At 39.0% G+C, this 27,852-nt stretch overlaps 3 protein-coding genes across 6 annotated transcripts in view; 1 reads left to right on the forward strand and 2 right to left on the reverse strand.

The window, feature by feature from the left end:
- LOC121947017 (CDK5 and ABL1 enzyme substrate 2-like) overlaps positions 1-3,606 on the forward strand; it is a 40,414-nt gene extending 36,808 nt beyond the window's left edge. For both annotated transcript variants that reach the window (XM_088081875.1, XM_042491881.2), the window contains one exon: positions 2,065-3,606. In XM_088081875.1, coding sequence (XP_087938001.1) covers positions 2,065-2,205 — 141 coding nt within the window. In that variant the 3' untranslated portion in view covers positions 2,206-3,606. The remainder of the gene's footprint in view (positions 1-2,064) is intronic.
- Positions 3,607-3,736: 130 nt separating this feature from the next.
- LOC121947143 (proteasomal ubiquitin receptor ADRM1-like) lies at positions 3,737-10,143 on the reverse strand. Of its 3 annotated transcripts, none has more exons than XM_042492060.2 (10): positions 10,026-10,143; positions 8,763-8,990; positions 8,567-8,683; positions 8,059-8,182; positions 7,866-7,952; positions 7,660-7,756; positions 6,757-6,998; positions 5,125-5,282; positions 4,630-4,732; positions 3,737-4,088 (listed from the first exon to the last, which is right to left on the reverse strand). In XM_042492060.2, exons 2-10 carry the CDS (start codon positions 8,970-8,972, stop codon positions 3,985-3,987), a joined length of 1,242 nt encoding a protein of 413 aa, XP_042347994.1. In that variant the 5' UTR covers positions 8,973-8,990; positions 10,026-10,143; the 3' UTR covers positions 3,737-3,984. The 3 variants fall into 3 exon arrangements, with proteins under 3 accessions (XP_042347994.1, XP_042347995.1, XP_087938002.1); XM_042492061.2 differs by having other exon boundaries at positions 8,763-8,987; positions 10,026-10,128; XM_088081876.1 differs by lacking the exon at positions 10,026-10,143 and adding an exon at positions 9,969-10,001.
- Positions 10,144-12,892: 2,749 nt separating this feature from the next.
- On the reverse strand, positions 12,893-26,669 carry LOC121946842 (oxysterol-binding protein-related protein 2-like). Its single transcript, XM_042491628.2, has 14 exons — positions 26,545-26,669; positions 26,125-26,270; positions 25,923-26,034; positions 25,514-25,589; positions 24,666-24,800; positions 24,015-24,112; positions 23,740-23,922; positions 20,850-20,957; positions 20,239-20,328; positions 20,028-20,154; positions 19,418-19,537; positions 17,426-17,549; positions 17,238-17,328; positions 12,893-16,417 (listed from the first exon to the last, which is right to left on the reverse strand). Exons 2-14 carry the CDS (start codon positions 26,159-26,161, stop codon positions 16,315-16,317), a joined length of 1,404 nt encoding a protein of 467 aa, XP_042347562.2. The 5' UTR covers positions 26,162-26,270; positions 26,545-26,669; the 3' UTR covers positions 12,893-16,314.
- Positions 26,670-27,852: the final 1,183 nt, after the last annotated feature.

A 27,852-nucleotide genomic window follows, 5' to 3' on the forward strand; every position in this document is an offset into this window, starting at 1 on the left:
TTGGAGGTCGTGAGTTCAAATCTTGCGTGGCACAGGTATATTTGGAATGCTGTTGTTTTAAGTACAGAGCCAAATGAAACTTCGAAAACAGTTGAAGTGTCGGGAGGATAAACTCTGAGAGTTAAGGCGCTTGCTTTGTGACCCAAAGGTCTTGAGTTCAAATCCTACCAATCTATACCAGCTGATATATCTGACCGCTCTGTCAATATAAGGGTTATGTGGTGTTGAAACATAAAATTCTGTCAAAAACTCGAATGATATGTGAGTCAGGCGGATCATTGACTAAGTTCTTGGCAGGGAAAAATATTATTAAATTATTATTAAATTCAATTATAAAACAAACAGTTGATTTATCGGGCATAACAATATAACTCTCAACTATAAGTGCCTTTTGTTCTGCAATATCACAATCAGTGTCTAAACTAAATGAATCCATAGCCAAATGACATTTTATGGCATAAATAAAATAAAATATCGGCTGACGTGTCTGTCTGCTCTGCTGATATAAGGGTCATATGGTGTTGAAATGGAAAATTCAGTATCAGCAGTGACGTCTGTCGAAAACTCAGCTGATATATGAGTCAGGCCAATGTCCTGATTTTGATAGACACATCTGCCGATACTGGTTTTACCTGTTTCGGGACCACTTCACCTGATTTATCAGCCAAAATGACACATCACTCAACTTAACGTGCTGTAATTTTTTCTGCAACATCACAATGAGTGTCTAAACTGTATGAATCTACACCCAAATGATATTTTATGGCCTAAATAAAAAATTCTGCTGATATAGCCGTCTGCTCTGCTGAAATAAGGGTCATATGGTGTTGAAATGGAAAATTCAGTATTGAAAGCGACGCCCTATTTTTACCTCTTATACTCTTATCCTCTACCTTCACTCAACCTCCTGTCTCTCAACTTCACTTGTCTCTTGACTGTCCTTCCTGTCTCACAACCCAACTGCTCGTAACTTCACTGACTTTCCTGTCTCTCAACTCAACTTCATGTATTCAATGTTCCCTTTAGCTCTGTGCTTTGGACAAAATTCACCTGTCCCAGATAAGACTTGAAAAACCAACTTCAGGCATGCAAACCACCTTGTTTACTCACTGTGCCAAACCTTCAAATGCATTGCATGTTTTTGATGTTCCCTTTAGCTCTGTGCTATGACAGCAGTCTTCAAAAGACATCTGTCCCAGATAAGACTTGAACCAGCAACCTTAGGCATACAAAGCACCTGTTTTACCCACTGAGCCAAACCTCCAGACACTTTGCATTTTTTTGACGTTCCCTTTAGCTCAATATCTGCAGTGATGTTTGTCAAAAACTTGACTGATATTTGAGTCAGGTGGACAATCAACTAAGTTCTTGGCAGGGAAAATTCAGTATTCAGTTTATGCAAATTCAGGAGACGAGACAATTTTATGTTCTTTAACTGTTTTAAGTGTTTGTTGCAAGGTATGTCGTCAGTGTCGGCTGAGCAGACTGATGTATCAGTCGATATTTTATTCATGCCATAAAAGTCAAATGAAACCTGTCCCAGATAAGACTTGAACCAGCAACCTCAGGAACACTAACCACCTGCTTTACCCACTGAGCCAAACCTCCTGACTTACACAAAACATCACACTGTCGTCAAAAATGACTCAAAATGGCACAAAAATATCACAGTATAGTATGTCGTCAAAAACTACCCCAAAACATCATAGTATGTCGTAAAAAAAATGACCAAAAATGACCCAGAATGTCACAAAAATGTCGTCATATGTCGTCAAGAATGACTCAAAAACGACATATTAGAGTAAATCGTAAACAATGTGTCAAAAAAAATCATGGTAGAGTATGACGTCAACAATGTGTTAAAATCGTCATAGTGTAGTGTAGTCAAAAATGTGACGAATACGTCATTCGTCAAAAATGTGTCCGAAATATCATAGTATAGTATGTTGTCAAAAATGTTGAGAAAATATCACAAAAATGTCTCAATAGTATAATTTGAGTAAACACATCATATTATGTAACAATTTTCACTTTTCTGTTTTTGTTTTTTCTGTTTACGAGCAGAAGCTGGAGGAGCGTTTCCGCATCAACAGACGAGAATTAATTCCTCTGGAGTTCCCTGTGCTGGTTGCCTTGGAGATGGGACTTTACCTTCCCGAGAGCAAGGTCATGCCACACTACCGCAGACTCGTGCAGCAAGGTTAGACCGGATACGGTCATGTCTGACAATCTACTGGTTTCATTGACAACATCAGCAAGTGTGAGTTTTTAGGACTGACAGTGTGTGTATGGATCGACCAGTTTATAAGCTGTGGTATTTTAAACAAATTATTCTGGTACTATTTAATTCCTGTGATGGTCTTGACTTAAGTTACTCACTGTATACAAAGGATAGTTTACACTCACGTATTTTAGACTTTATGGCATGTGTGTCTCCCTGAATGTCTTTTTGTACATGTGACCATCTGTCGATGCAGTCATGAACTCTATGTTAGAGATGTTCAATGAGCACGTTAATTGTGCTTTCATTCTGGTGTCTTGCGACCTTTGTCTTTAGTTACTAGTATTTCTAACCTTGTATTTAAACAAAACGTACGATGTGATGTTTGTGTTTGTGAAAGACTCATCTCATGCACCTTTCTCACTACTATACACAGCCTGTATAGTATTATTACGAATGACAAAGAACCATACTGTTGATTTTGTAAATGCCTCTTTAAACCCACTGTGATACTGAAGCATTTTTAGCTATTAGACTAAAACATGATACTGTAGATTGTTGGTAAAAAAAACATGATTTTAGTTTGTCATTGGGGAAGTAAGTGGCTTTTAAGTTACAGTCTGTTTGAATGTCTGTTTTTTCTTGTGTAAAGAAAAAAAGTAATAGTTCAAACCCCGTTACAGTTGCGAGTCCAGACAGAAACAGAATTACAGAGGCATATTATTTATAGTAAATGTGTTTTTTCATCATTCATGTTATTCAGGGATATGTTTTTATAAAAAAAAAACACACTGCACTGGAATTTATCCCTTGTAAGTTTAGCTCGTTGCATTTTTCAGTTCTCAGGATTTTTACTTTCTCATATCTGTGAATAGCTCATAAAATCTAACCCAAAGAAACATTTTTAAGTTATTTCTGTAGCCTTTGTGACTGAAACCACTTGTGCTCCCATTATAACTGAATTGGAGGTAACTGATTGTAGAGCATTGACTTAAACTACAAGTACCACACAGTATTAACCTGCCTGCAGTGCTTATTGTGTAGTAAATCTTCTGATGTAGGTGTACAAGTATGTTTAAAAAAAGTGCCTAAGACCACAGTGGCAGTGAAATGGTTAACCGTCTTCTAACAAGTGATATTTAATATTAGCGTTTCTGAGTCTTGCTACTGTAGAGATCTTTACATGTTGAGGTTGTTCTTATCTGGGAAAGAAAATCACAAACTTTTTGTCTGCAGTGGTAAAAAATGTGGTAATGATAAACATGCAAATCTGTGTATCTGCAGAAAATGTGCTTTCATGGTTGGTGTCGAAAGGGTGAATATTCATTGTTTTCATACTGTAAAATGAATGTTTTTCAAATATATTTTCAGACACTGAAAAGTCATCAGTTGATTTTTTTAAGTCACCAATTCATATAAAGCTGTTTTAATCTCCTTTGCATGGAATCGAAATTGAGTATAGTCTATGTGATCATTTAGAAAACCATACGAAAAAAAAACCGCACAACAGATGGCCACTTTTTTCAACATTTTACTGTTCGGTTGTGTTAGGACAGCTCAGATTAGTAGCTGACATGCAGGTAGAGTACATCTTCAATCAGTTTATATTAATTAAACACACTGCTGGAGGATGAACGGCACGATCAGCGAGGGAAGGGAGTCTTAGTGACAGTTTAAACATAATCTTTATCCCTAATGTTTAATAGTTACAAAACAGCAGGAGCAGCTAAATAAATACCTTAAATGATAAACTTCAAGAGGTCTTAGTCCAGACTCATGTCTTCATCGTCATCTTTCTTATCTTTGGAGTCTCCTTCCTGGTCTGACTTTGTCTCCGTCTCCATGGCTTTAGCAAAAGCCTCGACATCTGAAGGGATAGAAATGTCCAAAAATTAGTGGTGCGAAAAGTGACGTTTTATTACATGTATAACGGCATAGAAAACTAGAACATGTTCATGGAAATTTTGACGACATACTATACTACTTAAGACGTTTTTGACACATTTTTGAAGACAGACTATACTATGACATTTTTGACACGTTTTTGACGACATTTTTGACGACATACTATTGTATGCAGATTCTGACAGATTTTTGAAGACATACTTTACTATTATGTTATTTGCACATTTTTGAGGACATCGCATAGTATGATGCTTGTGACATTCTTGAGGACATACTGTACTATGACGTTTTTGACTCATTTTTGACACATTTTAGACGACATACTATACAATGACGTTTTTGTTTTCACATACAGAACCTTTAATTGTAGCAACATTTATTTATCAGCTTGTAATAATTTTTAAGACCCCGCGGACACCTTGTGTGTAAACATGACAATTTCATTTCTAGCAGTAAAACAAACAGTTGCAGTTTTCTCTGCTTGATGTGGGCAAAACACTGACCTCCTTTGTTAGCAGCGTCCACAGCCTCTGCCGGCAAACCGAACTGGTTCATCAGAGGCCCCAACTGCCCGGACGCCAGGGCGCTGCTGAACATGCTCATAGCCTGCAGAAAGACAATAATTACCAAGAATGAGGACAAATACTGCAACAAGACGCAAAATACCAGCAAAAGAGAGAGAAAGACCCATGATGACCAGAATATACTGTTTTATCTAACTGCCAAAGGAAAGAAAAATATTAAATGTAAAACTCTGGAAGAGCCAATATGAGTTTGTGAGTTTATCAGATACAAAGGCAACAAAAAAAGAGGGTAACTGTTAAAAAGGTTATTTGACCTTAAATCTAAAACGTGGTCTTTGTATGTCCACATCTCTAAAAACAAAGAATTACCAGGATGGTGTAAAAGGCAAGTGAGGAAACAGAAACACAACATTTTCACAGAATTTACCAGAATTAAACTGAACCTCATCGCGCATCCAGCAGCGAACACGTTACCTGCTGAAACTGCGGCGAGCTGAGTGTGTTGTGCAGCTCCTCCGTGCTCTGCGGCAGGGACTCTCCGGAGGGCAGATAAGGCATCAACCTCTGCTGCACCTCGGGGTTGACGAGGATGGGAGCCATGATCTCGGGTGTCAGGACGCTGGCGAGGTCGACTGCAGGTAACAAACAAAACAACCGACTGAAAACATCCTTCACATTTTCTTACGAGCCCTTCTACACGGCCCAAGCCCTTCTTCATTTTCACATTTTCTCAAATGTGCAGACTCTGTTTTTGTATTTTAGCTTTCATTTTAAACAATGCTTTCTTTGTCCACTTGGGGGCGAGCTATGAACACAACACTGACACATAATCAACTTTTAGGTTGATTTGGTGAACTGTTCCCAAACAAACGCTTATCACACTAACAGAAGATATCGAGCAACTTTATCATTCATTTTCGAGTCGTGTTTGTGTCTCTTTTAGTTCTGTTTGTGAAAACAGTGAGCGACTCAAAACAGTAAAGTTGTAAAATGAAAACAATTAGCTCAGCATCACTGTAAGAGCAGTCACACATGCACAAAATCAACAACATCTACACGAGTAAAAACACAGCACTTTTTTGGAATATTGAGTTTAGCTGCTAAAAAAGCCAAATGCTCCATCTGTAAAGAACTTTTATGATATCATTTAGGAAGTTTTTGTAATTGAAGGAATCATTTTTTCAATGAGGCGTCAGGAAACTAAATTTGAAGAATTTTAAAAAAAGTGGAAATTGTATCTTTCCCTGAAACACCCCTTTTGTTTAAATATGATAACTCAACTCTGTGTTTTTACTTCTATTCGTTTATCTTAAATTCTGTACACCTTATGTTCTATTTTTTTAATCGTTGTTGCTTTTAATGATAAAAAACCCTGAAATGGTCCGCTCTGTAAAATGACTTAATTGAAGACGATTGTATGACGGCTGTTGTGAAGTGAAGATAAATAACCCCACATCAGAGATGCTCCCTTTGTGGCAGTGAGTCTGGAGACATGCATGGAATGCAAAAAGATGGCAAATGTACCAAGAGCATCATATTTTACAGCAGGTACCTGCTCTCCGTGTGAGTCACATGCAGCACCGCCTATGTTCAGCACAGCAGTATAACCTCGGTCACTTGCCTGCGTTTGCTGATGTGTGACTGTGCACTAAAGCTGCAGAGCTGCAGAGTCGGGTGATAATTCTCTGCAGATTTATCACTACAAGCCTCGCCTTTATCATAGCGCTCAGAAAGGGTTAAAAAAATCACTATAGCTGCTTTAACTTAGTTCATAGTACTTATAACACCACATCTAAATTTGATCACCCGTCTTCTTTATTTGTATTCTACAGTTTTTAATGTGAATCTGTCAGTAATGATGATGAGTAAACACGGTGCAGAGTTGTGCCTGATGTAGTGAAACGAAATCAAAACCTGCGTCATACTGCAGTTGGTTTCTGCGTCTGCAGCAAATTAAACGTATTGTTTTAAAAGTGACTCAGTATTACAGACACTGTTGTGTTCACGATGCTAATTATTTCCCACATAATTACTTGTGAAATGACACTTATTGGGCTTAATTATGTATTTTTCCTCTGCGTTCTGAGGAGCGTCGCTGCTGCTCACCTCCCTGACCGCTGGCGGGCACGTTCATGGTGGCCAGGATGCTCTGCAGGTCTCTCAGCTGGATGGGCTGTGTGGGGTTGGCCGCGCCCGCCGCCGCAGAGGACACGGCGGGGGTGGAGGGGGTGGTGGCTGTTGGGGAGGCTGCCGAGGTGGCGGAGGGGGTGATGGGGGTGGTGGGCACCTGGGTGGAGCCGAGCCGACTGGCGGTAGAGGTGGAGGTCGGGGTGACGGCCGTGGACGGACTGAAAGAGAAAAAACATCATTCAAAGATCACTGAGCCATAATTAAAACTCCCAACATGAGGCAGTAATACACACCAGCTTTTGATATTTTATGTAATTTTGAGATGTTTTTTCTCTATTTGTACCCATTTTTCTTTAAAAAAAAAAAGTACTTCACTTTTCAAATGACCATTTTATGTCAATCAATCAAACTGTGGTACATTAATTTGTGAAGAAATCTTTCTTTTTTCGTATTGAATGTGTCGAACAGCTGAAAATTTCAACCAGAAAACAAATTATTCCACTTACCTGGTGTGACTACTTAGTATTCTGATTTATTAATCTAATTACAACTAAAACAATTAGAATAATGGAGTTAATCAGCAACTGTTTTGGTAAAGTCTATAAAGATGTATGTGACCTTTGATAATAATGTACCGACATTAAAACCTGACATGGACATGAATACAGAACATGAACTGATTCTGCTCTGCTCTTCTTCCTCCTGTCTCTTATTTTTTCACATTACGCTTTTTTTGTTTGACAATTTAAAAGAAGAACAACAAAACAACGCTGTTAAACATCTAAGAAACCCCGAAACACACGGTGCACACCAGCAGCTGTTTTAGACGACAGACCGAGGGCTTAAATGTAGATTGTGTATTCAACAGGAAGCAGATACCTTGTGGAGGAGTTACTGGCTGCAGGGACGCTGCTGCTGCTGCTGCTGCTGCCCAGGAGGTTCGCCAATCCTGGACCAGCCAGAGCCCCGAGACCACCTGATGTTTGATAAAAAAACAAAAAACCCCGACTCATTATTCCTCTGAAAGATTTAACTAAATATGACTCTCTGCTGCTCTGCTGTGTGATCGGTGCACAGAAACGTACCGATTCCTCCCAGTCCAGTTGGTCCAATGAGCTGCATGAGCTGGTTGTGGCTCATGTTACCCAGAAGGCTCTGCAGGCCGCCCTCACCTTCACATGAGAGAACAACATCCGCCCTCCGAATTAAATTCATATTTAAGATGTTTTCTGACGGCGTGTTTCAGGTTCTTGCACATTACAGGAAAACAACCGTTACCTCCGAGAGCGGACAGATCGTGTCCTCCGCTGCCGCCGCTGCCGAGAGCGCCGGGCATCGGAGGGTTGTTGAGATACTCGTTCACTTTGCGGCAGTGCTCCTCGTCCTTGTCAGTCTTCGGTTCCTGAGATCAGAAAAACAAAACAGGAACATTTCATCTGGCTCAGATTTACTGAATCACTGGGGATGCATTTCTGAAAAAGAAAGCATTAATTCAATGTTTTTGTGTTTTTTTTATGGGGTTTGTTGACAATAAGAAAAATTCATAATACATCTAGCCTCATCCTTTTATTTCATGACATACACCGGGGAATTGCTGCATGTTTTCAGGTGAATATAACATTTCTGTTTGGATGAAACGCTAAAGTCGCTGGTAAAGATGAATGAAACTGCAGCGTATGCATCAGTGTCATTACCTGCATGATCACGGTTTCTTTTAAATGAACCTTCATGATTGATATTAATTGAAAATCAAAGCTGTTGCAGCAGACTGTCGTCCTGTTTTTACCTGCATCCAGAAGAAGAGTCGTTTGGAGCCGGCTTTAAACTTCAGCACGTAGACTCGTCCGGTGGTGCACTGGTTCACCCGTTTGAACTCACAGTCATCGGGGAAGATGATCAGGTCCTAAAACAGGACATGAAGAAGGATAATTATTAAAGACTCAGAGGTGGAGCCAGTTTTACATGCAGACGGTGTCACCTACATCATCCACGTTCCCGGTCGTCCGATCCTTCCAGCAGAAGTGGATGAGGGAGTCGTCGGTCTGCTGGATGTAGACTTGACCTTTGCGCTTGTCAGGGGTCACCGTGCTGCCCTTCATGGTCATCTTACCGGCCCGAAACTCCACCAGGTATTTACTGGAGGAGCCGCGGGACCCAGAGACCATGCTGGGGAACAAAGCTCCAGAGGCCATGATGAAAATGAGAGACTGCTGCAGCACAGAGAGGAGGAGGAAAGCCTCAGACAGTCAGAAACACATCATAATGATAATAATAATAAGTAGAATAACTTTATTTGTATAGCATAGTTCATAAAGCAAGTGCAACTCAAAGTACTAAATATGATAAACTTAGAAAATACAGATAAAAGACAATAAGATAAAGTAAATATAGGTACACACAGACTCATAAACAAATAAAATAAAAATAAGATTTAGGTTTGATATTAATTAACCCTTTGAAACCTGAGCAAATTTGCTTGATGTCTTTGAAAAACACTGGAAGAAGGTAATGGGCTACAAAAAAAGAACCAAAATTTTTTTTTTTTTTTAAAAAAAGGGAGAAGTGAAATAAAATAAAATAAAATAAAATAAAATGATACAAAGTTCAGGCTACAAGAAAATTACCTGAAAACATTTTTTCTGTAACATAATTATAATTATAATTGTTAGAAAAATAGTCTTCGTGAGACTTCCTGAATTTATATATTTTTTTAAAATTAATTTAATTTCTAATGATTCTCTCTCTCTTGTCTAATTTTCGTCTCATTTTCCTGTCACATTTTACTAATTTCTTGAAAAGAAATCCAACCAATTTGCTCACGTTTCAAAGGTTTAAATACTTGTGAAATGCATCTGAAATTATTTACTCACAAATCAGCACAAGAAAAGTGATGTCACTGCAGGTTTCAAAGGGTTAATATGAAGCTAATATTCAGAGGATGGAAAGGTTTTCCAGGACTGACACTAAAATAACAAACCGAACAGATAACACGATAAAGAAGCACATTTGAAACGGAACACAGGACTGGAACAAAGCTCATCCCAGTGCTCCCATAATAAAGCAGCTACTGGAGCAGCCAGTAGCCACAGATGACTCTGCATCCTGGAGCGAGCCGCCTGTTTCCTGCTCAACGCGGTCACAACTGAGCTGCGCTTTAACATTAAACACACGTGGATTTAAACACTCACCTGTTACTGTGTCGCTGATTCATAAATATACACGAGAAAAATGATGTTTATACTCACATTCACTCACTGAGATACCGTCCTGCCGGAGAACAGGCAAACACACCGAGGATGATGCTGATTGGCTGAGAGACGCCGGCGCTTCTCTGTGATTGGTCAGATCGTGTGTCAATAATGAGACTTTAAATCTCCGTGCGCATGTTCGGTAGAGATGACACAGCACTGTCTGTTTACTCCACTGAGACTATTTAATAAATCTGATATGTGAAGGAGAGGTTATTTAATACAATTTAAATTAACCAGAGTGACTTCTGAGATTTTGCTGGATTGTCAAAAATCTATTGGATGTTTGCAGATGATTAAAAAAAAAAAATAAGTAAAAACTAAACTTTATAATTATCATGTATTTGTATTTTATGTCACTTTATACTCCTTTGCTGAGGCTGAGCAGTAGGTTGTTCTCCACCACTCTGCAAGATTGTTGATTTCCTCCCAGTATGAACTTATATTTGTTTGTAATGCGGCCGATGACGGTGGTGTCGTCTGCATACTTCACAGTAGAGCTCTCCTGATGTCTGGGAGTGCAGTCGTGGGTGTACAGTGTGAACAGAGGGGGGCTGAGCACACAGCCCTGGGGGGCTCCGGTGTTGAGCACTAATGTAGAGGAGGTGTGACTGCCAGTTCGATCTCTCTGGGTCGGCATGTGAGGAAGTCCAGTGTCCAGTTGCAGACTGTTGTACTGAAGCCCAGAGTGTCAAGTTTTCCAATCAGCTTCATGGGAGAGATTGTGTTGCATGCTGAGCTGAAGTCAACAAACAGCATCCCGATGTAGCTGTTCTTATTCTCCAGGTGAGTGAAGACTGAGTGAAGAGCAGTAGAAATGGCGTCTTCTGTGGATCTGTTGGTTCTGAAAGCGTACTGGTGAAGGTCCAGGCTGGCAGGGATGTTGTCTTTGATGTGCTGGAGAACCAGTTTCTCAAAGAACATCAGGATGGGGGTAAGCGCCACAGGGCGGTAGTCAATAAGACTAGACACTGCAGACTTTTTAGGTACAGGGACGATGATGGCTGTCTTGAGGCAGGAGGGGACAGTCTCTTGTGAGAGTGAGACGTTAAAAATGTCCGTTATAACATTAACAAGCTGATCAGCACAAGTGTTTAGTACACGTCCAGGAATGTTATCGGGGCCGGCAGACTTGTTTATATTCACTTTCAGCAGGAGTTTTCTCACATCTGCTGTGGTCACTGAGAGTGGCTGGTCCTCCGGAGGTGGAGTCAACTTCACAGCTGAGTCCTTCTCGAGGACGTCAAAGCGAGCGTAAAATGTGCAGCTCGTCCGGCAGCATGGCTTCACATATGACGGTAGCTCTCCTGCTCTTGTAGCTGTGACATTTTGAATCGCCTGCCACATATCTTTAGAGCTGTTGCTGTTGAGGTCTCTCTCCAGTCTCTTGAATTATTGCAAAAATAAACAGGCGCAAGACAAAAAAAGCCAAATACTGTTTTTATACTACGCTAAACGACAACACTAAAATGCTGATGTGTAGCAGGTAATGATAGCAAGCTGAAATTTGGTAATTAGCACTGTCCACTGTTGATCACTGTACAAATATATTTATAAGCAATCTGCCATAATTTCATCCATACTGGTGACCTGTTTTTGTAATTGCATACATTATATTAAATGGGATTGAACCTTATTTAAATCTTACTGTCGGCTAGTTTTTATATTTGCTATATATTTACTTTTTCTGCTTCGTCATTTTTTTTTCTCTTTGTATCTGCACTCCTAATGCAGCTGCTGCACAACAATGTCCCTCAGGTTAAATATAGTTTTATCTTATCTTATCCAGCTGAAGATGATATACAGTCTATTTTATCATCAGTTTTGCAGGACATTTAGTCATAAACTGAAGTGTTGAGCAAATTATGACCTGATGATAGCCCTTATTGATCAACAACTTGATTATATTTCGGTTTATCTCCAACCTCTTTGCTCTCTGTGTGAATGTTGTTCAGTATTTCTATGGTTAAATTTTACGCGACCATCACAATTACAAAATAATCAGATAAATTTTGTTTTTCCCCACCTATTTATTTATTTGTTCTACTTTATTTTTTATTATCTTTTTATTGGTTTATTTATTCAATTTGTAATTTGTTCATTCTGTTTTAATTTTTTTCTTTAACTCTTTTATTCAACTACTTTCATTTTTTATGTGACTGACAGGTCTTCATGTTCATGTTTTGTTTTTCTATGTTCACATAAACCAATAAAAAGAGAATTACAAAAAAAAATAAATAAAAATATTAACAGGGGTCTAAAAACTAACTTTCTACTCATTCTCATTGAAGATAGGAGTCCAACATGAGGTATTTAAACACGAGACACTTTCAAGCCTGAATAACATTGGTAAATATTGTGGTTTAGTGGTGCATAAATTATTTTTTATGTTGCATTTTTACTGCGTGTTGCTTGATATTTGTGGTGTGTGACTATTGTGGGCATTTGCTTGTTTTTTGTTGTAACGTTTATGCTGCCCTCTTGAAAAAGAGATTTTTAGTCTCAGTGGGACTTTTATCTGGTTAAATAAAGAAAATATATAGTCCCAAACAAAGTCAGAATTAATAAAATTTCAACAAACCAATTAAACCAATTAGGATAGGACATACCGTGAATTGCAGTTGTTTTTTTACAGTAAAGATCCTGTGGATTTTATAAACTATAATGAATCATTGTTTACAGGTGACCACTTGTCACATATAACATTAAAGTTAGTGAGTTGTGAGTACTTGTTTCTTCTAAGATTGTTTGTTTTGAATCATTTTAAAGGCCGAAAGGGGCAAATGATTGCCAAAAAAAAAAGAGAATACACACTGGTGTCTTAAAATGCCCATAAAGTGACTGTTCAAATGACGACAGGGCTGTTAATTTCAATAGTCCATAATTTATTTCTCAAATATGCCGTGTATGCATACGGTTGTATGTGGATAACAATATGAGGAGAAAAAAACGAGCTCAATGAACATAATGTAAACATTTTCAAATAGATGCTCGGTGAGACATGAGGGTAAAGAGTGTGAGATCAGCGTGAACCTGCAGCTCTGAGAGTCCGCAGGTGTCACAAAGTGCTATGAATTTGTAGTGAAGTGAAGAGCAGCCGAGAAAAGACGTGATGAAGGAGACATTTTCACTGTACAATATGTGCGTTGGACTGTGAGCGTTCAAATGTGCAGTTTATGTGAGGTTAGTGCTCGGAAACTCAAAGGAACATTTAGTATATACTGTCTCTAACATGTGCTGCATGTATGCAAGCGTTATATCATCAGCACACGACATTCATGATCTGCTGCCTCTGTAGTGTCTGAAGCACATGTCGGCTACAAGCTGAAGAGGAGTTACGTGTTTTATTTCTATTCTTCACATTTTTGGAGGGCAGACTGGGGGGTTAAGTTTGCATAGGTTCAGGAAGGCTACAGTGTCCTGTCTGTTTTTGCTGCTGCTGCGTGAGTCTAAAAACAGCGTTCACTGATGGAGAAACGTCTCAGGGCATCAAACTCTGCAAACATTCAGAGCTGTCCATGTGTGAAGTCAAACAGCTATAATCAGGAGTCAGTGTGACACAGAGCCTCAGAGGCGGCTGCAGAGGGGGAGCCTCAAATTTTCTCAGTGATAAGAGAAATCTCTCAAAGGGGTCGTTTACACGGCAACGGTTCTCGCATGAAATGTTAAACTTTTGTTGCGATTCGGTCTTTCGTTCACACGACAACAATGTTCAAGGAGGACTGAAAACGCAAACTTTTGAAACCGGGTTCAAAAGTATAATCTTTTGAAAACGCCGCCCCTTCTGTTGCCATGTTAACTGGTAATGCGCGATCCTGAGAGCGGTGATATCACAGCCGCACTTCGTGTTCTTCAGTCTTGTGTCATTACAAAGTTACACCGCCGCCTATTGGCCTGGCATGCACACTACAGCTTTTTTCGGTTGTTTTTGCAGATCCGTGTACCCAAGGATCATTTTTCACAACATTATCATATGAATACTTAGTAGGGCCTTTCTTGTCTTAATGTGGCCAAAGACGCTTCTTATAACTTCAGAATTTGCTTGAAAATCATCCCATTTTTAACTTTTCTTCAGTATTAAAGTCATTTAGTGATAGTTGTCTGTACATTTTATCGGGGCACTGCAGCTAATACGTAATACTGTAAACTCCTAACGGTCCAGTGTGTGGGATTTACAGGGACATATTTGCAGAAATGGAATATATTCATAACGTATGTTTTCATTAGTTTATAATCACCTAAAACAAATGCTGTCTCACGATTAACATTCTTCCATACTTGCAATTTTGAATGCACAAGTGTAAACGCACTGACGGCAAAGTGCAGTGCACTATGGGTAGCCTCATGGTGCACACATAACGCTGAAAGTGTAGAACGCTGGACACGTCTCACCCTACGCAAAGCAGAAGAGAAGTGACCACCAATCTTGTTAAAATGGCGGCACATTTTCTGGCGGATTAAATTTAAGGTCAAATGCTGGTGGTAATGCTGTCTAGTTACAATTTGCTAGGGGTGTAAATTTTCTTCACATTATGTTGGTTTATTGATTCTTTGTGATATCATATATACACATATGGGATTTTCAAAACAAAGGCGCAGCTTAAATGTGAAGATCTGTCTTGATGTTTTCAATTTGCATCGATAATATTGTTAATTGTTGAATCAATCTAAAAACCCAGATTGACGTATCGCTGCATTAAAAAGATAATTTGTGAATCAATAACCAATTCTGGGAAGTGCGTAACAGGCAACATGACTATTTAAATCCATGCATTATGCCGAGTGAGAACGCAGTATACACGGTGTACTACATGGAAGAGTACTAACAGAAGTTTTTTAATTGAGACAGCAGTGTTTTTTTGGTTTCCTCAGGATGAGTTGTTTATATCTACATACAGAGAGGGTCGTCTACCTCCGAATCCTCCATGTTGTTTTCACAGTAGCCCAGGATGGACAAATCAAACACTGGCTCTAGATCGGGGGAATTGCGTTCTGGCATCAGCTGCAGTTGTTCTTCGAAAGAAGTTTCAGTCATGCAACCTCACTCCTCGACACAACTAAATCCTACACACTGGACCTTTGACGGCACCAATAGGCCAAAATAAACAAATGAGGCTAAAGAAAAAGAAAAACAGCTAACTAAATAACTAACACTAAACTTGTTTACAGTCAAATTGTCTTTAGTAAGACAAAGAATATCAATAGGAGTTACAGAATCTAATAAAATAACTTTCCTTTACATTGTTTTGACTGTATGGCTCAGAATATCCAAACTTTCTTATAGTGTCTGACCGGAAATGTCCTGCTTTAAACCACTGCCTTTAACTTTTTATGTGAATCCATTTACAGTTTTACTATTAGTGCAGAAAAAGGTTTTTATGGCTTTAACTTGTGTAAATAATCCGCTTGGTAATCATGCATGCACCAGTTATTATACACATTATCTATGTTACAGCGGATAACAATATAATGTACCAACAATATGTTTACTGTGACGGTAAACATGGTTAGAAGCAGCTTTCATGTCTACTGTAAGTCTCTATTCACAGAAAATGGATCACACGCGTGACATTTTAGGGATGTTTACAGCTAACTAAAATACACATCTAATATTCAAATTATAGGTTTTATATATATATATAAAAAGTAGCAGATGTGTTTAAATAACCCCTGATATTTGAATGCAACTGGACAAGAAGTGTGTGGGACGTCTACGGGTGAGATTACGGTCGAGTACCTGAACTAAAACTGAGAGTATAGTCTCTAAAGTCAGAGCTTTGTGTCCTGCAGCAGCAGCAGCATGGTCACCACACACACACACACACACACACACACACACACACACACACACACACACACACACACACACACACACACACACACACACACACACACACACACACACACACACACACACACACACACACACACAAACATTCACACAGGTGACTGATTTAAAACTCTCGACAGGTGAGTAACATACATGTGGACTATTACTGTTATGATTAGGGCGTATTATAAAGATGTGGGATGTCAACATTTACAATTAAGTAAACTCTAAAATTCTCCTTTATATAAGGTTTTCTCACGTGGACAAAGTTCACAGTCAGTAATAATGTGATAAACTGTCTGATAACAATCTGATATCAGCTTCTCATGGACTCAAACAGAGACACGGTACCAGTGAGCGTCTGGACGTCACAAAGACTCAATTCGTAGATGCTGAGAAATAAAGTGAATCCTAACGGAGAGGAGGAGACCTCGACACCGAGCACCTCCTCCTGTGTCAATAAATGTTGGGACAGTCAGTGTAATTCCTGTCAAAGTATCCACCTGTGTACAGCCAGTCCTCCGCTCCTGTGTGAGGGTTTGTTCCCAGCTGAAACCACCTGCAGAGACACAGAAACATGCAGGACGTGTTTGTAATTACTCGTTTAAAGACAACATTACATAACATGAGTGATGTACGATTGTTTGAACATGTTAAAGTTTTGAGCTGAGGAGGTTTTTCTACATTCAGCAGGAAAACAGGCTTTGAAACATCAAGAGACGCGTCTGCTAAAGAGATCATTTTTATTCCTGTTTAAATTGGGATGATGTAAGAAGGATATTTTATTTTTTAAGCTACAGAGTACTTTTAGAACAAGATATCAAATAACAGCCTAAAAGCCTTGAAATCAATCCGACAACATCCCATTCAGACTGAATTGTCGTTGTGACTTTTATGTAAAAGTGACTCTCATGTTACCATCTACGGATGCACGATATTGTATTTTTTTCTCAATATCCAATATGCCGACATGTACCAACTCATTTGTACGCTAATCAATACTGATATGGATATATCATGTATTTTCTGTAGTGGAATTAACATCAGATTATGCATACTCTTATCATGAAGGCCCACCAAATTGAGACATAAAATACAATGCTTTTTAATGTATGTAATAATCACTTATTGCACAAAATGAGAGAAATATTAGGGTTGATGTTTTGTTTACTTTGCAAATAAAAAACAATATATCGGTTGGTGATTTAGGCAGAAATCAGCATGTTGGCCGACTTTGATATTTCATTTTAAAGCCAATTCTGTCGATATGATTGTGCATCCCTCCTGCCTTCACATTTATGTAACAAGGCACCTGTGTGAGAGGGATTTACTATACAAGCTCTTGAAAATACACTTTGAATTTTTTAACAAACACTCACCTGGTTGACCACTCCTCTTCGTCGATGGAGCGTTCCCTGCGTGAAGCTCTTTGTTTTTCCTCTAAGCGCTCTTTCTCTGAACTTGATAAGTCTTTAAAAACACAACAGAAGAAATGAATGAAGGAGCCATTAAAGAATCATATGAGGGTCATGTGCGGAGGGGCCAGTTTATGTGAGGTTGGTGTTACCTATGTCTCCGTTCTCCATGGCTCTGATGTCGGGCCTCAGCCGGCAGTCTGTTGGTGGCAGTAGTCTCTCCATGCCGGGCTCCAGTTCGTTTAGTGTCATGGCAAAGCTGGTGAAGTTATACATCTACACAGAAAGACAAAACAGAGATTAAACGTCTTAGTTCAAAAAGTTATTTGGTGAGCGGTTAAATCAGCTAATTCAATGAATCTTAATACATTTGCTACTTTTAAGACATGAACGATTTTGGTTGAACCTTCTCATCATGGACCAAAAACCTCACGCCATAAAAACATTTTCCTCCATCTTCAACTGGCCTCATGAATAACGCCCAGGACCCCACTGACTTGGACTCTATTTTTAATTTAATTTTCTCTCGCTATGTTAAGGTTACGCACCAATACACCAAAGCAAATTCCTTGTATGAGAAAACCTACCTGGCAATAAACTAGAATCTGCTTATGATGTGCAAAAAAAAAACCTTTATCATTCAGTGCTCTTTATTAATCCCTATATCCCAAAACAAACAGGTATAAATCAGATCAGACACCAGATCAGTGTCTAAGTCGCTGTGGCTAAAAGCAGAAATCTCAGACACATAACTTAAAATCTGGATAAAACCAAAAGTACCTGCACAGCTAGATACCACAAGATCTGATTGGAAAAGTGTGTTTTATTACACACTGGATAAATCAACCTTTAAAGTACAAACCTGTAGTGTGAATTTCACATGAAAGTAAATAGAAGCTAACAGGCTGCAAGTAAATCAGTAAATTACAGAATATAAGACTTCTATCATCGGCTACAACCGCCCTCCAACTCTTAACCGTCACAGCGTTAAAATTAAAAATACCTTGTGAAATTCAGGTAATGCTAGCAAAGCAGTGTTTTTGAAGGTGGGCCCTAATTTTTATCCGTATCGTACATGTGTGCAACGATGTGGGCGACACAATACAGCTGCTTTCACGCTACTCTGCTGATATTAGTTGATGGTGGTGACGCACAAAGAAAAATGTGTGATTACTCTCTGTAACTGCATTGTTCCATTTTATACTGTGTGTAGCTTTTATCTGTTGTTTTATTGTATTTGTTTTATCTTTGTAAAGTGTCCTAGAGTGTTGAGAAAGGCACTTATAAATAAAATGTATTATCATTATTATTATTATTAATAGGGCTGCTGCGGTGATGTAATTTCCCCTTAATAGTTGAACCATTAAGTGTGACTCCGCAGAGTGCTATGTGGTTATTACTTACATTTTATTGTTCTTTATTGATGTTAATTTTAGTGCTTTATAAATACACTTATTAGGGTAATATGAGGCATACTGTTTTTTATATGAAAGATGAAAACTTGATGCGTGTTCATTGTTAAATACAGAATAAAGACGGGCCATGAGGTGTGATCAGGGGCGCAGCGTTTTCTCAGCAGAGACGCTTTGGTTGCTATGATACGGAATATCCGCGGAGGTAAACATGATGTCACAAGAGTACCTGCTCTGGATATGAGGAAGGCTAAAACACGTAGAGACAAAGGTAAATATAGAAAGGTTGGCCATTTGTATCTGTATCTGCAGTAGCTTCTCCTGTTTGTTGATGGAATGTGTATCGTGGGTTTTTGTTATTGTTTTGGAAATTACACACTGAAATGAAATAAACCAAATATGAATGAATGGTATTGCAATACTGTGGTTATCACTACAGACCTAATGTGTAATCAAAGTTAGTGAGGAAGTACACTGCAAGCTAGCAAACCCTGACGTTAATTATTCAGGAATTAAAATACCAAACAGTAAAAATTCACCTTGACAAATGTTTTATGCAGAAGGAACTGCGCTTAACTTGTTTGTCAGGACTCAGTGATAAACACAGTGAGGTTTGGTGAGAAACGTTGAATGTAAACACAAACTTTAATCGTTTGTAGAGTCCACAGGGCAGCTTTAACCGTTTAGCATATTATCTGTGTGTCGAAGTGTGTGTTTGTTTGTAACACAGACCTGTGGTGAGTGAGCAGGCCGCGGCGTTATCCTCCACAGTAAGGCACTTCCAGGTATCACAGTCACAGTCTCTTGAACTTCTGGCATCTCATCTGCCTCCTCGCCTTCACTACTATGTTCCTACACACACACACACACACACACACACACACACACAGATAAATAACATTATTTACACCTGCACTAACGAGCTGAAGCTTACAGTACGTACAGTTCATGTGCAAACAGGTGATCACAGAACTACAGTTGCCACAGATTCAACACGTCTCTCAAGCAACAATGCATGTCATTGCAAGACATCATGGATTAGTGCTGGCAATGATCTAATCATACACTACACTTTGAACATAACTCCAACTAGACAACAGCAGTAGCACACTACAGATATCAAATACACTTTTACCTTACCTTCTACTAAAGCCACTGCATGTTATTGTGAAAGGGAAAGATACCATTTGAGAAAAGAGTTCACAGTGATGAGTCACAGGTTACGTCACGTTGTCAGACAGATAAAACATGTCAAAGACAAACGGGAGAACAAACTCTGAGCAGCGTTTCATCTCAGATGTCAGTCAAAGCAGAATCGTGTGTAAATCTGCGCGACACTCACCTGTTTCAGCTTCTTCGACTCTCCTCCAGTCTTCTTTTCTGACTTCTTGTATGCTTCGTAAACCTTGGGGTCGACGCTGTACATGCACTCCGTCCACTTTCCATAGATCACTCGCCGCTTCTTCTTACTGGTTCAACAGCAAAAAGATTCAAATTCAGTTCAAAGAAAATGTTTCACAACCTCTGGCTATAAACAGTGTTGTTGTGCTCACCTTTTGTCCTGGATATGACCTTCGACTTTGTGCAGCTCTTTCCCAAACATGCCACACGCTTTAAAGTTCAACACACACTTATCTCCCGTGCTGATGCATTGAATGCAAAAGAAATATGAAATCAATAATCAGTGGTCTGATCTGGTCTGGTCAGTTTGACCCTTTGAAACCAGAGCAAACTGGGTTCATTTCTTTTCAAATGGGAAGATGACAATCAGCAACGAAAAGAAATGACACAAACATTTGCATGAAAAAAATACAGCATAGGTTTAAAGTACAAGGAAGATTAGTTTAAAAAAAGACATTTAAAAAAATACAAAAATCACCTGGAAAAAGTGATTCAAAAATTACAATCATTTTGTAACATAATTTTAAATATGCTAATAAGATTTTCAAAAAAAATAATATTCAACAAATTTCATTTATTACCAAGTTGCTCTTTTCCCATGTTTTTTGTTTGTTTGTTTTTTTTTTAAAGAAATTGCACCAATTTGCCCAGGGTTCAAAGGGTTTAAATACTTCTGAAAGACATTTGAAAGCAGCATAAGAAAAATGATGTAGCTCCAGGTTTCAAAGGGTTAAATCTTGCAGTTAAGAATCAGTCACTATACCTGTGGTTGACGATCTCTACGGTTCCATATTGCTCAATCCAGAGTTTTCCCAGGATGATGTTATGCACACAACACATTGGGTTTGTCCACGTGTACGCTTCTTTATGTCTGGAAGAAATTCACCAACTCTTAATGGGATTGTTCTGCATTTGGGTTAATACCAATAATCTTTGTCTTCTGAGAGTTAGATGTGAAGACGGATACTTAACTAAGTATGAACATTGAAAACAGGTGGAAATAGCTCGCAATTAAATTTCAGTCCAACGAGCATTAATAATTCATGTCCAATCTGTTCATTTCAAACAAAAATGTAGGTGTAAATTAGGATTACTGCCGAACGGTTGTATGCTTGAGTGCACCAGTCAAGTTGCACTGACAGTTTACATCCATGTCTGTGAAAACGTGGACGCTTCACACACAGAAGATCTAAACAATCAGCTCAGTTTCAAGCTGGACACCCAAGATTAGTGTCACAAATTCAGTGTCCGACCAAACGTTTCGCCATCTGTTTCTGAGATATGATGTTGAGTAATGGCCATAAAAGCGTTTTTGCATAACATTATGATGTCACGGTGAAACTCACCTTTGACCTTTTGGATATAAAATGTCATCACTTCCATCTGATTAAACATTTGTGTGAAATTTTAATGACTGAATTCTTAAATTATGTGCAAAAACATGTTTTATTAGTTCACAGTGATCTCTGACCACCAAATTCTAATCAGTTCATACTTAAATCCAAACGTACATTTGTGACAAATTTTAAGAAATTTCCTCAAGGTGTTCTTGAGATATCACGTTCACAACAGTGAGACAGACAAGGTCACAATAACCTTGTCCTTTGACCACCAAAATCCACAGCTATCACAATAACACAATTTGTGGTTTTACATGGGTTATGTGTAACGCGTAAAAAATGCTTTGTTTTTTATCTTTGGAGAGAACCAGAACAGCTGTTTCCATTCTTTATTCAAGACTAAACTCACTGTCCACTGACTGTAGCCTCCTAACTTCTCATCTGACACTGTGCGAGAAAGCAAAAAGCATGTTCCCTAAAATGTCAAAGCAAAACAACAAGTCACTGCATGTGACATATAGGGCATTAATATGGCAGCAAATCACTGTTTGCTAAGTAAATATACACTCACCGGCCACTTTATTAGGTACACCTTGCTAGTACCGGGTTGGACCCCCTTTTGCCTTCAGAACTGCCTTAATCCTTTGTGTCATAGATTCAACAAGGTACTGTAAACAGTCCTCAGAGAGTTTGGTCCATATTGACATGATAGCATCACGCAGTTGCTGCAGATTTGTCGGCTGCACATTCATGATGCGAATCTCCCGTTCCACCACATCCCAAAGGTGCTCTATTGGATTGAGATCTGGTGACTGTGGAGGCCATTTGAGTACAGTGAACTCATGGTCATGTTCAAGAAACCAGTCTGAGATGATTCGAGCTTTATGACATGGCGCGTTATCCTGCTGGAAGTAGCCATCACAAGATGGGTACACTGTGGTCATAAGGGGATGGACACGGTCAGCAACAATACTCAGGTAGGCTGTGGCGTTGCAACGATACTCAATTGGTACTAAGGGGCCCAAAGTGGGCCAAGAAAATATCCCCCACACCATTACACCACCACCACCAGCCTGAACCGTTGATACAAGGCAGGATGGATCCATGCTTTCATGTTGTTGACGCCAAATTCTGACCCTACCATCCGAATGTCGCAGCAGAAATCGAGACTCATCAGACCAGGCAACGTTTTTCCAATCTTCTACTGTCCCATTTTGGTGAGTCTGTGCGAATTGTAGCCTCAGTTTCCTGTTCTTAGCTGACAGGAGTGGCACCCGGTGTGGTCTTCTGCTGCTGTAGCCCATCTGCCTCAAGGTTCGACGTGTTGTGCGTTCAGAGATGCTCTTCTGCATACCTCGGTTGTAACGAGTGGTTATTTGAGTTACTGTTGCCTTTCTATCAGCTCGAACCAGTCTGGCCATTCTCCTCTGACCTCTGCCGTCAACAAGGCATTTTCGCCCACAGAACTGCCGCTCACTGGATATTTTCTCTTTTTCGGACCATTCTCTGTAAACCCTAGAGATGGTTGTGCTTGAAAATCCTGGTAGATCACCAGTTTCTGAAATACTCAGACCAGCCAATCTGGCACCAACAACCATGCCACGTTCAAAGTCACTTAAATCACCTTTCTTCCCCATTCTGATGTTCGGTTTGAACTGCAGCAGATCGTCCTGACCATATCTACATGCCCAAACGCATTGAGTTGCTGCCATGTGATTGGCTGATTAGAAATTTGCGTTCACCAGCAGTTGGACAGGTGTGCCTAATAAAGTGGCCGGTGAGTGTATAGTAGAGTAATGACGTCATGCTGTCTTTGTGCATGCTGTAATCTGAGTTTCTGCTGACGGTGTTGTCACGAAAGCATAGCGCCACCCCCCCTCCAGTTCTCCCCCGGGGTTAACATTGTCAGCTCTTTCGGCATTGTTACTGCTGTTTATTGAGTTAGCACCATTAGCTGCTAGTTCAGCCACCTCCAGGCTGAGATCAGTGTGCAGACAGTCCCGCCACAGACTCACTGAATCATAGATGTGCTCTGAATGTTGCATACAGCTCGTTTAAAGATTGCTTGGGGCCACAGCTGCTTGAGTTTTCACCTAAAGCTTATCTACAGTTTACTGTGCAAACATAGAGTGAGCAAGAAAAACTTGATTTTAAGAAAAGCCATACACGCGATGCAAACAAAGTAGTACTAGCTACTAGAAAAAAAAAGGGGTCCTAAAATATCATCAAAGCATTTACATGCAACTAAGAAGCACGACCACAGCAAAGCTAGTCAAAAACAAAACAAAACAAATAAATGACACAAATACTCACTTCAGTAGCTCCAGCGTCATGGTGCCTCTTGGCTCGGCCTCCACACTTTTGCCCCAAAATTTAAGCTTCGGGTAAATGGAGCCGTGAAACTCGAACTCTTGCTTCAGAGACTGGGCATGGAAGGCACTGATAGGGGGATGGTGGCTCACCTGCTCCGAGATCAATCTGTATCCCTCATCCTCTCTTAAAAAAACAAACATTTTAAAACCCACATCAAGTCATAGAAAACTATTTTTATTGAATGCGATTTGAGTTTCTGTAGGCTTCTCCAATACCTTATTAGTTCATATGTCTCCCCCAGTAAAGGATTAAATGGCTTTCCAGTCCGTTCCCATTGAGATGCTACAGCCGAAACAGCAAACGCAGCAACAACCTGATACAGGGACATGAAGTGAATCAAAATAGCGCTGAAAATCAGTTCATCTTCTGACAGAAAAATAACCTTTAAGTTAATATTTAAGCTTGCAGATTTTCTTTGTCTTATAAAATAACGAAACCAAATATATTCCGGTTTTGGACTGTTGGCCGAACAAAATAAGTTATGTGAAGATGTCTAGTTGGTTTATCAGGAACTCTGAGCAATTTTCTGATATTTTAAGAACGAATCAGTCAATAAAAATAAAAAACAAAAAAATGTAAAAAGTATTTTAAAAAACAATTGTTAGCTGCAGCCTTAAATCAAAGTAAGATCTGTTATTTTCATCTCCCCATGTATGTTCCTTCAAAGACGCAGCAGCTTTGCTATCTCTTGCAGAGATGCCACCTTAAGTTTTGTCGCATTTTGTACAATAACAATAAATTCTAATCTGATTGTGAGGTGCTTTTAAAACAATGCAGAAATAGAAAAATATATATTAAAAAGAGGAATAAAAAACAAGTTAAAAATAAAACCAAAAGATAACATCAGCATCATCTGTGATCTGTACCTGCATGCGATCTATTGAGTCAGACAAACTGCAGGCCTTGTGGATGAGGTGAGTGTGCTCCATGTACTCCGAGATTCTCTGGAGGAAGCTCAGCGGCTCGTTAAACTCAACTGGCATCGCTATTTTGGACAGCTCCTGTAAAAGCACATGAAAACATCAAAGAACAGACTGCATAAATAAGCAGGCCAGCTTTCAAAGTGTGACACAAAATATTCATGCATCATTTTATTTAACTTTCATGAAACAAATATGCTTTGCCTTTTAAGTGTTGGACATGTGTTTCATATCTATTGTATTCCAATGTTCATTTAAGCTATTTTGGTCCCTTCAGGTGGCTGCACAACAAATGACATTTCAAAGCCAAGGAGGAGAAAGCGTTCAGACATGACTAATCTTGTAGCAATGAAAGCTGACACATGCCTGTGTTTAACCCTTTGAAACCTGGATGGACATAATTTTTCTTGTGTTGCATTAAAATGCCTTTCACAAGTATTTAAACCTTTAAACTAGAGCAAAGGGTTTAATTCTCTTCAAAATCACAGGAAAAGTAAGTGAGCAAACTGTAAGAAATTGATAAAAGGTGACAAGAAAACATAAATTAATTAATTAATTAATTTATTATTACTTTTTTTTTTAAAACAAATTTCTTGCTTATTTTTAGGCCATTTCTTGTTAATTTGCTCTTTGCCTTCCTTCCATGTTTTTGAAAGAAATCAAGCCAATTTGCTCAAGTTTCAAAGCCTTAATTATATAGAAAAAAACATGTTACACTAGGCCCAGCAACAGTATGTTTGTGGCAGATTTGATGACAGAAATTCAGATTTTAATTGGAAGCAGGTAGGACTCACCATGCCGATGCATTTTTTCAGTATACTCCACACACTGAAATTGCTTTTGGAGATCATTTCAGCCGGCAGGGTTTTCCTGGTACACATTTGGACCAAATATAATGTGAAATCAGACAAAATTTTTGACAGTGGATCTATTAGCAGCTGACAGCATATACCCACAGCAGAACACAATGTACTGCATTAAAATCCAGATGTTTTTTTAAGGTTAAAAGTTTGAAGAAGAAATAACTGGTTTTAGCACGAGTGGCTAGCCTAAAAGCATAAAAATGTGGCCGCACTGGCCTTCTCCGCTTCCACATGTGAGTGCATGCATAAAGAGCCCCTGTAGCCCCTGACCCAAAGACAAATGTGGTCATGTGGTAACATGCACACAAACACAGCACGCTTCTTCTGCATGATAACTCACCTTCGCTCCCAGACTCCATTCTCCTGAGTGGCGCTGCCGTCAGTCACCTGCTTACTGTCAAACACCAGGGCATCTTTAAAACTGACCTCACAGGAATCATCTGACTCCAGCCCTGATGGAGACAACAGCAGAAAGTCCATACATTTAGACACAACCAGCAAGTATATTTAACCACAAGAGACATCTGTCCAGCGTGTCTCACCTGTCTCAGCGTCGTAAAACTCTTCCTCGCTGTTCATACTGAGCAGAGAAAGTAACTGTGCGTTACTCAGAAGTCATGTTTCCACCGTCGGCCTGTCCCTGCAGCCCAGCCTCGCTCCAAGCATCACAGACAGCCACACACACTACCTGCAACAGCACCGACTCGTTACACAAAGCAGCCAAACACGATCTAGTGCATGCTATGAATAAAACAAATACAGCTTTCTAGCTCGCTGTCAGCAGCTCTGCTCCCCAAAGAGCCTCAGCTATGAGTTAGCTATCTCACTAGCTAGCTAGTTAGCCGTTAGCATCGCTGCTGCTACGTTAAACCGTTAGCTGGAGGTTTGGGCAGCAGAGAGAAGCTAACGTTATCAGCGCAGACACTGATACGAAGGTTTAAACACGGTTAGGTTAGATGTACCTGTGAATTAAGGTCAAATTAAGGCTCAGCTGACATAAACAATCGAGCAGAGAAACTGCCTCTCAAACAGGGCGGAAGTGGGCGGCAAGGACACAGTGACTGACAGTTGCGGCAGCCAATCAGAGCGCAGCCAGGAGAGGTCTAGAAATAGAAGCCACAGAGCAGCTGTTTTCACCTCAGAGTCAATAATGTGACATTAAATCAAAACCATACACAGACTTTAATAAAGGCTGAGTGGACGTGACTCTCCAAATTAAAGCTAAATCAATGGTTAAATAAAGAATTTAAAAAAACATCACATGACCATACACAGTCTTTAATAAAGGCTGAGTGGACGTGACTCTCCAAATTAAAGCTAAATCAATGGTTAAATAAAGAATTTAAAAAAACATCACATGACCATACACAGACTTTAATAAAGGCTGAGTGGCTGTGACTCCCCAAATTAAAGCTAAATCAATGGTTAAATAGAGAATTAAAAAAAAAAAACATCGACAAACAAACAAGTTTTTGTATTTGGTACATAAACTGGCACTTCTCAAAACAAAATGGCAAAGTACTTTACATGAACCAGCATCATAAAATCAGAAATCATACAAAAACAAAATGGTATGAAATCCCCAATAGTATAATATAAAAGTAATATCAATAATAAAACAGGAAAGATATGTTGGAAATTGCTCACCACAATAAAGAGCTTTTTCAAAATTTAGAGAATTTGTTTTTAATGCTTACAATTTTGCAAGAAAGGATATTATTATATAGTATGTTTGTTTTATTTTCAACAGATTTCCTTAAAATTACCATATATTTTCAATTCAAGTGCAAATACAAGGATTCATCCAAAACATGGAAATAATGCATAACTTCATATAATAATGCAGTACTTCAAATTGAGTACAGCAGTTTTAATTTTGCTCATTTAAAGGATTTTTTTTTCAAAATTGACAAAATAAGCCAACAAAAAAAACCCCACCCATGACAACTATCTCAGAATCGCATATGCATAATGCATTAAAAATACTGTAATTCCATTTATAACATCCCATTATATATGCCTTATATCCGTCTGTCAGTATAAAGACAGATGTGTTAATAAATTGTTGGTAAATGCATTTTGATCCAGATGTTGTGGTCATTTTCTTAATGAACTGAAGAGCAAAAAAATACAACAAAAACATCTTTCAGGATGAGAATACATCAATCATCATCATTCATCATTTATCATTAATAAAACCATTTGTACTCCTACCCACATGTTCTCTCTTTATGTTTCTTATCTTTACTATTTTTCTATGGTGGGTGTCT

This window comes from Plectropomus leopardus, chromosome 9 (genome assembly GCF_026936395.1).
Source record: "Plectropomus leopardus strain MGB_pleo_1.0 chromosome 9, ASM2693639v1, whole genome shotgun sequence".
Lineage (NCBI taxonomy): Eukaryota > Metazoa > Chordata > Actinopteri > Perciformes > Serranidae > Plectropomus > Plectropomus leopardus.

Bases quoted from the DNA above. Each gene is read 5' to 3' on its own strand.
- LOC121947143 (XM_042492060.2), bottom strand. From the start codon at position 8,972: ATGGCCTCTGGAGCTTTGTTCCCCAGCATGGTCTCTGGGTCCCGCGGC. The intron at 7,953-8,058 runs GTAACGGTTGTT...TCTCATGTGAAG, and splicing joins CGATCTGTCCGCTCTCGGAG to GTGAGGGCGGCCTGCAGAGC. The intron at 7,757-7,865 runs GTACGTTTCTGT...ATCAAACATCAG, and splicing joins AACTGGACTGGGAGGAATCG to GTGGTCTCGGGGCTCTGGCT.
- LOC121946842 (XM_042491628.2), bottom strand. From the start codon at position 26,161: ATGAACAGCGAGGAAGAGTTTTACGACGCTGAGACAG. The intron at 26,035-26,124 runs GTGAGACACGCT...TGTCTCCATCAG, and splicing joins GTTTTACGACGCTGAGACAG to GGCTGGAGTCAGATGATTCC. The intron at 20,329-20,849 runs GTATAGTGACTG...TCAATGCATCAG, and splicing joins GTAGAGATCGTCAACCACAG to CACGGGAGATAAGTGTGTGT.